The 12,417-nt window shown below is 29.9% G+C and overlaps 1 protein-coding gene across 1 annotated transcript in view; it reads right to left on the bottom strand.

Moving 5' to 3' along the window:
• Positions 1 to 1,113: 1,113 nt before the first annotated feature.
• LOC105620672 (nuclear receptor coactivator 7) overlaps positions 1,114 to 12,417 on the bottom strand; it is an 83,013-nt gene continuing 71,709 nt past the window's right edge. The window contains exons 16-18 of the mRNA XM_012202161.1: positions 2,244 to 2,525; positions 1,333 to 1,502; positions 1,114 to 1,249 (exon numbers count right to left, since the gene is read on the bottom strand). Coding sequence (XP_012057551.1) covers positions 1,114 to 1,249; positions 1,333 to 1,502; positions 2,244 to 2,525 — 588 coding nt within the window. The remainder of the gene's footprint in view (positions 1,250 to 1,332; positions 1,503 to 2,243; positions 2,526 to 12,417) is intronic.

Raw genomic sequence — 12,417 nt, 5'->3', positions numbered from 1 at the left:
TTCCCGTAATCTGTGTATTAATCCTCATGTGTATCCATGTAAATAACATGTAAATAACATGCATGTCACGTACATTTCTTGATTCAATAAATGTCTGCATTATGCACATGATGAGCTACACAGCGTTCCGTAAAGAATTCTCTCTACCTATACCGTCAAAATCAATCATTGCAACACGATCATAGTATATATATATATATATATATATATATATATATATATTACTATTACTATCTACATTATCTACACATCAACAAATTGTTAGATTTAGCATCTTCATATTGAATTTGTAAATCGTAATTTCTTTCAAATGTTATATATCTCGCCTCGCATTTACCATCCATATCATTTCCAATCATTCACACTTTCATTCTTTTATTATCATCATTATACATCTGCATTTACATTATCATCATTGTTATCATCATCATCATCATCATCATCATCATCATCACCATCATCATCATCATCATTATCATCATCATCATCATAATTATCTTTATACCAGCATTAAATGTGTAATCTCACGACTAGTTCGAAGTAACGATTATTATACAAAGTAATCATAATTCTTCGACTCTCTCTCGGTCAACTTACAATAACCACAAATCAAATTGACGAGCGACAATCTCATTCAACAGAATATAAAAAAATAAAATAAATACGCCAACTTAAAAAAGACAGGGGAGTCAGGGGCAATTAACGATACTCAGTAATTACGATACGCGATATGCAAATAGGTACGCGCTATAATCGCATAACTTCGGGCCATGACAGTCTCTTTTTACAGTTCGCATCTCTTTCAAGGCTGCTTCTCGCCGATTTCATTCTTCAGGCAATGCTATCGTTGTCTCTTCGTGCAACGACATTGATTCATTTCTTTCTCCTCGGAGTATCATCATGTCTATCACTGGGCGAGATTTTCCCAAATGGTGATAGAGTTAATCGGTGACAACATTGATCCGATTCAACTCTTCCGATAATGTCCTTAGAATAGTTAGTTTTCCTCTAATCTCTCTTGGAGACGAAATCTTCGTAAGGTTCACAAGTTCAGGTTAAATTAGGCTGTGGTGATGGCGAAGGAGTGACGGGCTGGGAATATGAGGCCGTGTCCTATATGAACGCCCAACATTCCAGTGTTTTAACGACGAAATCTTCGCGTGGCGCCAACGGCTCGTTGCCGTATGTACTGCAAGATTGTGTCCTACCCTGATACAGATCACCGTCTAGCCAGAGCCCAAACTTGCCGCTGAAAACAAGATCAATTCTGTAAAGTTCTCTTCAACAACAAAAGAACAATGATGCTTTTGAAAAAAAAATGAGATAACTTACTCTCCAGCACCGATAGCTAAGCTCTCGTTATTGCCCTTGATGAAATACAAGTTGTCCCCGGTCCAATTGAAACACTGGAACCTCGGCGTAAACCTGAAGAGCAGAGATTCGCCGGTACCGTAAAAGTGATCGCTCACGTGTAGCGAGCATGAGGTCAATGCACCAAACACCTGTGACAGAAAGAAGTGATTCATAAAGACTGCGATATGTACACATAGTAAAAACCAAGAAAAAGATTATTTTACGTTTATATTTCATTTTTACTTCGCGTTTCGAATAAACAATCCGAATGGAAAAGAGCAATGAGCCAATTTGAACAGCTACAAGACATTCACGAAGTAAGCCAACACACGAATATAATTTTGTGAAAATCCATATTAATCTTTCGTTCAGACTAATTATGATAATCACAGAACTTTCTATTTCAAATTAATTAGGTCAATTGACTTCGACATTTTACTAGATTGAATTGTTTTCCACTTATAATTAGTTTATCTTTCTGATAATATTGGGTTATCCGGAAAGTGCCGATTTTGAAGGAAAATTGAAACGTAGAAGATTTAAATTTTTAATTTCATTTATTAAATTTAAATCTTTTGCGACATGAACTTTCCGAACAACCCAATATATGCATTCGAGAAATCAGTTTAACAACGCATGTTTTTTTATTAAATAAATATATTTTTAATACTTGTATTTATTAAAAAGCTGCTTTCCTGATATATGTCACCTGTAGATATGTGCTTAGATTTATTATTTGTATACAATCTGTTATGTATTTGTATACATAATACAATATCAAAAAATATGTAGATCAAATTAAAACTAATCAAATTAAAACCAATAATATTTCTACAATTTAAATTAAGGATTTAAACATTAAAATTAAGGATTTAAAACAGGAAACTTACGTTTCCCTCTGTGTCTTCAATGACTAACAGGATCGGACTCTCGACCTTAGCCATTTTTCGATACATGCTATTGAGGCTGAAGCCATGCTGGCTAGTGCTAAAGACGAGAGTCCATTGGTAGCCCTCCGCTCTCGCCGGCAGATGACGACAGAGCTGTTCCCTGTGTTCTTCGCTAAGTATTTCCGTCGTGCCGATGAGATCGGGCACGATAATGTCGTTGTCCAGAGAAATGGCACTGTTTGCGTAAAGAGCTCGCCTGAACTCCTCGCTCATAGACAGTACCTGTAAATAATGCATCATTTAACATATTTTTCAAGCGTATAATTCGACATTGATACGTATATCGCGAATTCTAATCGAGGAGGTAAGAAGTAAAGTCGTCTCTACCAATGACGATTCCATGAAAAGATAACTGTAACACAGATGGATGTGAATAATGTTCTAAATGATGCTCTATTAGTACATATGGACGGCACGCTCATCAGTATTTAACATTTGTGGAATGAAATATTCTCCTAATGTCTATTGAACATAGAAATTATCTTGCAACATGCATATGATGTCTACTCTGAATATATGCTGAATAAAAAATTTTAGACTATCGTATAAGATATTGGATTAAAGTCAGGTAAGATATTGAAGTAATGATTATAATATTAAGACAAATGTAACATGCTTTTTTAGCAAATATAATTGACAATTATTATATTTTATTATAGATACATAAAATTAATATATGTATAATAATAAGTTAAAAACAAGATCGCCACATGAATAAATCAAGTAAAAAGAAGCAACTATAACGATCAAAGTTAGATGATTTGGAATAATAATTTTATATGTGATTTATTTTAAATACGTATATTTATTTCAGATATATTTAACTCTGCGCTGATTCTTTCAGGCTTGCAATCCAATTAAGTAATAATCTTACAAATTAAACTTGATCATAAATTTGAAAAATATTATTATTCCAACATCTAACTTCGACTATAGTTGACGCTTCTTCTTAATTAATATATATATAATTTCATGTGAATAATTATCGTATACGACTTTAATAGATATTCTACGAATAATAAATTATGTGTTAATAAATTTATTATTCTAATAAATCTAGAATTATCTTCAACAAATATTTCAGTTTTATACCGCCTGACTTAAAATCCTAAATAGCTTCGAAGTACGCGGAATTTTCTGTTTTTCTAATAAAATTCGAATATAAAAATGTATTGATAAAGAAGTTTTAACATCCTTTTAACTTCTGACCTCCTCGGATTAACTAAATCTAAGCACATTTATAGGGCACTACCACATCCAAGTGTCGTATTGTATTCTGTTAGTTCGATCTCACGTAATCGCAGTGGGTTGCGTTTATTCAAGTCAATTGTCGGATAATTATTAACGTGGGAGACCACCGTGAAATGTGTGCTGATATTAAATTACTTTTGTTCGTCGCCTGTAATCACAAGAGTCGCTTAGCTTCGCACCACGCATGATAATGCAATATGTGCGCGAGAGAATGCAAATGCCACGCGGTGCATATCCATACAGAGAACCTCCGATGATAGAATCCGAATTGTAGAAGCTACTATAAATGGATGGCCTTGGAATAAAATCGTATCGGAGCGATTGGATGTCGCCATCGACTGTATCGCGAACCCGAAAGTCGGTGCATAAATGATGAGCAGAATGCTGATGTCAAGTAGACGGAAATTATAATAGATTTAAATAAAATAATTGATGCTTAAAACAAACGAGACAGTTCAATGAATTAATAAGATTAAAAATAAAAAAAAATCGAAATTAAATAATCATGGAATTATATAAAATAGTGAATATTTGTTTGATAAAAAATATTAAAACTAAATATAAAAGATTATTTAAGAGTAAAACAAATATTAATGCTTTTATGATGAATTTAATTATTTTTTCATTTTATTCCGATGCCTCATCTAGATAAGAGATTGTTTTAATTACATAAAAAAATGTAATTACATTTATATAATATAATTACAATACTATAACGGTCTCTTCGCTAATTTTTATTAATAGAGGAAAATTAAGGATGACATGATATAACAAAACAATTAATCGAGTAAAAAATCTTCAAGAATGCAATAAAAATTATGGTGTACTGAATGAATACTGTTATTCATCAAAATCGTGAGAAATATTATATTACGTCTCATAGAGTAGAAATGCAAATTGCTGGATCGTGAGTAATGCTACGCATCGTTAAATGTCATGTGCAACACGATATGTTATCGTGTGCTAAATTATTGAAAAGATCCATCAATTGATTCGAATAATGAAACGATTGACGGCGCATAACATATACACCTGGAGCGATAATAATTCACACACACCTGAATACGAAATGTGTCGTTGCGACTTTATACGTATACAGTTCTTACTTGATGAAATTGATAATTTTTAGTACTGATTGTAGGTCGCTATACGTAACAACAAATGTGCTTCTGACAACTGTTATATATTGCTTAATACAGATTGGAGACGCGAGCGAGGGAAATAAAACATTAATGATTATATCATGTTTACAATACGAATGACACACAAAGCGTTGAGTGAGAAAAATTTAGATACATGTATTCTTGCATTCTTTTACATTTTAAAAATGTACACATACTGTTACACATACTGTGTAGAGATGTACGTCATTTATAAAAAAAATTCTAAAGTTAATTTAACTTTCTTGCTGTAATGAAGTTTGGGCTTCATTCATTTTGTAGTAGACTTCAAGATAAATTGCGGGAAAAATACTACATATGTTACATATTTTAACTGAGTATTGAATGTTTGAAGAATATCCGAATGACGGCGAAGTTAAACCGCAGGTTATCGCAAATATATAAATACAGTCGCCATTTGTTCATTTTTCTGATACAAGAATAATAAATCATTAAATTAATACAATGAATTTTATGTTATAAACGTAATAAGAATAATACGACATTTCTCGAATGATATTATTACATATCAATTATCACTCAATATACATGTGCATTTTCATTATTTATGAATTCACAAAGGAAAAAATTATATTCCAAAAAGACGCCGTCTGGCTGTTATGTTTTCAACATTATCAGTTATTATTAAATAAACCCGTCTTTGTATAAAAAAAAATACAAAAAATTTCGATAACCTTTGATCTCGCGATTGGAAGAATTTTAGCTTTCATACGAATGTTTATTATGGATGGATTATGGCAGTTGCCCTGTGACTTCGTCAGATAATGTTATTCTAGCATGTAAAATGTCTAATGAGAAGAAAGATCAACAACTATTACAAATTCAGAAAAACTGAGCAAAGCTAAATTTACATATTTTTCTTTAATCTTCTTTTTAAATTTAAATTTTTTTTAGCTCATTGAAATTTTATAGTATATTATAATATAAAAATATGGATATGTTATAAATATATAATATAAATATATATCAACATATTATAATTAATATTAATATAATCGATAAATTAAAATTAAATGGAGATTCCCAAAAGCAAATTAATTCTTACACTTTTTTTTTATCTATTCAGAATTATTAACTCCCGTTAAAATTTTTGAACAGCAATAAGTATTATTAATAATTAATAAAATATGCAAATAGATACACACAAGTTAATAATATAATTCAGATTCTCCTCAATTTATAGAAGAAACGAAGATCCAGAAATTGATATCTTGATTAGAACAATATTTCTCTTACGCGGGAAATAGAAGCAAAACGTTTGTTTGTATATAAAGATTGCATTATCGCGGCATGTGGGATTGCAAGCCTATCGTACTTTTGACATTCGTCTCTCATACGGACGGATATAAAAATATCATCACTGCCGGTCCATCAGTTCTTCATTGCGAGGTTTTTCAAAGCTCATTATCATTATCGACCACTTCACTGGGCATCGCGTTAATTTCGATTTGATAGTGACATGCTTCCAGATGTTTCGCGCAAACAGCTCGTTAGCCAATGCAATTATATCAATTTTTTAATAAATTAGCCGGGAGAATAATAGTGAGTCGTCATAAATAATTTCTTATCATTTATGGAGATAAAAAGATCCACGCGAATATTCGTCGTCTATTTTGTGAAGATTAATTAATCTTCATATTTTATATACATATATTAATTTCTTTAGTTCAGATATTATATTCTAATAAAATCAACATCTATAATAATAATTTTTATATTAATAATTTAAAACAAATATTTTAACAAAATATTTGAAGATATTTAACATAAAAAATAACTAAATCAATAAACGAAAATTTGCAGAATTAATTTGGAGGATTATTAATTAAAATCTCCGATAAAAAATTCTCTCTCTAGCAAAGTTTTTATTAAACTGTTTAATTGATATTAAATTAAACTAATAGCATATTCAATATGAACATTTAATATGTATTAATATGTATTAATTTATTGATTTTTATATTATTAGAAATTTTTAATTTGTTACTCCAAGTCAATTCTGCTGAATAGCTAGATTCCCATACATGTATTGAAGATAATGAATCTACATATGTCTGATCAAATACACATATCAATGATATAATTAATATAAATTAAATATAATTAAAAATGAATTACGATAACGAAACGAATTACAATATTTAATTATAATATACACAAAAATCGGTAAATATCAATAAAATTATGTAGTTTTCAAAAATACGTTTTAGAAAATATAATTTATAAATTTTATGTCGGCAGATTTTAACTTGGATTATATGACGTATATAATATATTAGCTTCAATCGCTGACTTGTTGCGTAAATTTCTTCAAGTATTTAGTAACATAAAAACTAATATGACTGTTTTGTTATTTAATATATGTATATATGCACACATATAAATATAGATTACGCCAGCCGCGAATCTGATATTAAATTCAATATTAGCAAAAAAAGATGTAATAAAAAATCTCTTTTTATTGATTTCATTCAATTCCATTAGGAAAATAACTTTTTTATATTTTGTATATAAAAAAATCAAAGCGATCATTCAAATAAGAAAATAATCTATTTCTTTTCGTACTTCGTGCTGTTATGTATAATGTTGTTCAAGATCATTCTTTTACAAGTTTTTATAAGAGTACAGAAACGAAAAGAATGAAACGTCGCGTGACCTTGTCACAATTCGCGCAGTTTATAATGTTAAACTCGCTTGCAATTATTACGTTGAGCGATGGCAACAACTTGGTAGCCACGTGCGCGATCTGAAATCCGAGAAATGCAGAATTGATCCATCTCCGCGTGGAGGTCATCGAAAGATAACAAGAACAGATTAAAAAAATTTTGTGAAAAACATATACAGAATGCTTCAAAGTTATAGCAATGTTAGTAAATAAATTTTAAAATAAATGAGTCAAATCTTTTTATTGCGAAAATTATATACAGTACATAATAAATAAAGACAAATCTAATACGACAGATTAATAAAATCCTGTCAAATGTTTGTTATAAAGATATTTTATATTTGAGACAATAATAGCTGTTGTATTAATAAAAAATCCAATAAAGAATCTTTTTATTCTCACTTCATGTTTTTCCAATAAAGACAATAGAGCGACAAAAATAATCCCTAATGAAAGAGAGAGAGAGGGAGAGAAGGCATTCCACGTCATAAAAGATGAGACTTTCATGCTCGTATAGAAAAATAAGTTACAAAAGTATCCTTAACGCCTCTTTTCAGGCAGTACGTGCAAGCCAAGTATCAAAATAGAACGCGGAAGAACACGTTCCAGTCCTCTGACAGGTTAATGACCGTGAAAAGCCTATTAGTCAGGCATTAGTCAATCTTACGATTGAATTGATAATTGCAGAAAAAACATAAATTAACCGGTTTACAAATGGCTCAAAGGAATTAACTAATCTTCTTTGTGAAAATAACATAGTGAATTTATTATACTGCGACAGATTTACACCCCATTTCTAATTTATTATCGTACTTGTAAAACAAAACGGACAACAAACAGTCGTAAGAATTTTTGTCACTCTTGAAATGTCTTATTTTTTAAGATATACACTTTTTGCAATAACAAGTGTGTTGCAATTTACTCGTTAAGAAAACGCGAAGAATGAATCTAACTAAATTTGCAGACTTATGAGAATAATTACACATTCACAGTAACCGCTTTTAACTCAAAAGAAGTACCTAACGCGCGAAACATTTTTTAAAGGCCACACAATCTAAATCTCTTTAAAATCAACTAAAACTGATTTGGATAAATATTAATTTAATTAAGTTCATTAATTAAAAGAACACTGTTATGTATTATACTAATCGCAGAAACAAGAAATGATAATTATTTTTATCAATATTTTTATCTAATCGTACTTTAATGGAACAATTTGTTATTATTATTATTTGTGTAAATTACAGATCGTGAAAATATGAAAACTTTCGATAATTAACATATTCGATAATTATGATAATTTTACAAATGTCAATAATAATTTAAGCTCCATAATATAAATAAATAATCTATATTTACTATAATCTATAATATTTGCTGATATTTTTTTAATATTATATAAAGTATATTAAAATTATCTTTTATGTCGTCATATAAATTATTATTATAAATAGGAATTATGTAAATAAAACTCACCGTAAGCATTCTCGACGAATGCTGAAAGACATAATTCAGAATAGGGTACGGATCAACGGTCATATCGATGTAAATAATGTCTAGATATAGTTTTCCGCTAACCTTTCCCTTGAACTTTTAGATATCGTTGATTATTTGTAACAAGTTTTTAAATATCGATGTTTGCTAACAGCTTGAAATTGCGACTTTACAAATCGAGCTCCTGTTTTCAGCTGTATCGATAATTACGATTACAGTACCGATTGAGAGAATTTCGTCTTCACGGTGCAAAATTCACGATTCAGTTGGACCGAGGAATAGAAACTTTTTATGCGAATTTCCCTTTAGAGAATCACGCGGCAGTTGCGAGGTTCGTGCAATCGGCAGGACGAATCGATCGAGACTGAATGATGTTGGAGGCACACGATCCGATTTCTTTCAGTGACCACGCGAGAAACTTTGTAAAAAAACCTTTCATTGGGATCCGTCTCCGGTCTCCCTTCTTCCTGTTTAATGCCAAGTATACATAAATTTCCGCCGAATGCTCACGTTGGCCTCGAGTGCATTATTCGTACAGGATCGTCCTTCGATCTCCTAGCTGTCCTGATGCAACTCTGATAGCGACAAGCTACGTTAACGAACCACGCCGGGGAGGAGATACGTCACTGATGTCATTTGATTTGCCAAAATTGTCCTTAATGACACCGGCGTTAATGACGCTCATAATCAGGAACTTCCGTGTGCCATTATAAGATTTCGGATGGATTTCCGTATATCTTATCCCACAATTTAAGCGATCTTTTTTTATACAAGGACAGAATAACTTAGAAAGGTTTAATTTAAATAAATATATGGCGTATCATAAAATTTTTAATATGTGTCAAAGTTACATTTTATTTAAAAATATTGAATTATTGTTTAATAACTAATATTTTTGGAAAAAATAAACTCGAAAAATAAATAAAAAAATAATATATATATATATATATCTTGTTTTTATTGAGTTAATTTTTGTTCTTAAATATTAATTTCATGGTATAAGATATATAATAAGGGAATGTCTAATTAATTATTGATAATATTAAATTTAAAAAATTAGTAAAAATTAAATTTAGTAAAAATATTTGTTATAACTAAAAGTAGCAAGAATCACCACTTCCTTTAAATTAAACAAAACGGATAAAAAAGTTTCAATAAGTTCGAGCAAGTGCTTGATCATTTCTGAGACATCGTTAATCTTAGATTAGCGATTCAGGAAAAAATTATATTACTTTAACAGATTGCTATGAATATATATATAGTGCGATCTTATCTTTCATGTTGTTTTTATTTTGCAAAAATTTTTCCATAAAAACATGTGCTACTAAAGTTGAGAATAAATTATCTTTAGATATCTTAGATTAAAATAATGACAAGAATGCAGCAACTATGTATTCATTTCGATTATTCTGATACAAGCATGATCATGTCCGCGTTTACATATGCTAATCTTATGAATAAATTGTCTTGTACCAGGCAAGACAAGTCATCATTAATCAAAGATGGGAAAAACATTAAATGTCACTAATTCACGCAAGCTGATGAAGTTTTATTCGGGAGCTTTATACTCTGGGTGTACGTATAGTCAGTGCGTATAAATCTATTTCATAAATAAAACAATATTCTCCGTAAAACACTAACATTGCAATAAAACTGTGAAAACTGTGAAAACTGTTCATAAAACGAGTAAGACATTGCTCATCGTACAGATATATTAAGTAATCTCTATTCAGAGATTGCAAGCGAAAAGACTTGATTGAATCACATGTATTGTTTTTAATTGAATTTTAATTAAGATCGAAGCAAGACGGAAGCGACTGAACCTCGAAAAATATATAGATCACTCGTTACGAGGATAATAAGGCTCGCGAAGCTAGCTATAAATTGTCTTCAATTGCGAACTGACTACAACGTGATCCGCTAATCGAAATTTCCTGGCAGTTTGCTACGCGAGGAGTGTTATTGTACGACATAATGCGTGAGTACAGAGGACGTTTATGTCGTAAGTAACTAAGCAAAATTATATAATTTCGCAAAAAGCGACGACGTCGCTTTTATAATTTTGACTGTGAGATATTACGTAAGTCACGTATTACGTCAGTCTGCAGAAAAAATATGTCAAAATACTTAGACATATATTTAGATGCGAGTATATCATTACTATTATTTTTACCTATCTGTTAAATTGTCCGATTATGCAGAGCATAACAATTGCGTCTAACAATTAGACCGATTAGATCTAACATTTAGACCAATGAGAATAAATCTAATTAAATAAGAGAAATTCCTATATTTAGTTAAAACAGATCTTAATGCTTAAATTGCATCTAGGCTCATCAATTCATTTAAACTAAAATCTTTTATACAAGCGAAAAAAGAAAAAAATATTCTATTACAAAATTATTTTAATTCCGAAGTAATAAATAAATATTTCGTTTATTTCTTGAAATAATCAAAGATACGTGATGCATATTCTGAAATAATTTATAGAAACTATCATCCACCACGACAAGTTCATAAAAGGTATTAAAGCCAGTCGCAAATGTTAACATTCAAGGAGACCGGGAAACAGTTACCAAAAGATTGCTAAGGGTCACTGCGATCGTTATTGACAATTGGCGCGGCGCGAAAATATTCACTGATTTCCTTTACAATTCCGAGATAACCTCAGAGAAATAAATATGAAAGTTAATGAGACTTGAATGCGCATCAGCATATGCGAATACCACTTCATATTAAACATGCTGTTTTTATACCGCAGCATTCCTAAACAGAACACAGCATAACTATTATGAGACTAACTATACAGGTTACATCATTTTATTTCTCTAAATGAAATGCATGATTACATCAGAATCCTAAAATCTTGTTGCAAGTTTATATCTATTTTTTTAACGTTATGCTATTTTTTTCTTTACAATAAAAAATATTTTTACAAAAAGGTAAACAATTTATGTTTCTTAAAAATATATTTATATAAAAAAATATATTTAACTATAAATATAGAACATTTAAGTTACAAGTTATTTTTGATATAATAATTTGATATAATAATAACGTCGATCGTTTGAAAAAAAAATGATGACATGTTATCATATGAATAAATTAAAATAAGTAGAAGTATTAATAAAGTAATTTATTGATATTCTATGAACAAGATATAAAATATATACTCTTTTATTCTTTAACATAAAATATGTAAAATATGTAAAAAATTTCACATAAAAAGAAAATGTAAAAGATATGCAGTTCTTAGTAAAAATTCAATCAAAAAATAAGTTAGACGATAAGCCCACGCTAAAAACGCATATAATTAACATGAAAAGGAGAAGTATGTTGTAACATGAAAATTTATTTATGCAGATAACACCGGTCATGAGTCATCAGTTCCAAATAAATAGATAAAAATGTGATGACAATTTTCAGTTTACAATTATTTTTGTAACGATAATTAAGAGAAGTATAAGATATTAACGTCACGTAATCACGATGGCCTCGAATAAAAATCGCGTTGTATTTATTA

Source organism: Atta cephalotes, assembly GCF_000143395.1.
Source record: "Atta cephalotes unplaced genomic scaffold scaffold00028, whole genome shotgun sequence".
Taxonomy (NCBI): domain Eukaryota; kingdom Metazoa; phylum Arthropoda; class Insecta; order Hymenoptera; family Formicidae; genus Atta; species Atta cephalotes.
Note: the sequence above shows the minus strand (reverse complement) of the source record. Positions and strands in the feature narration are given on the sequence as shown.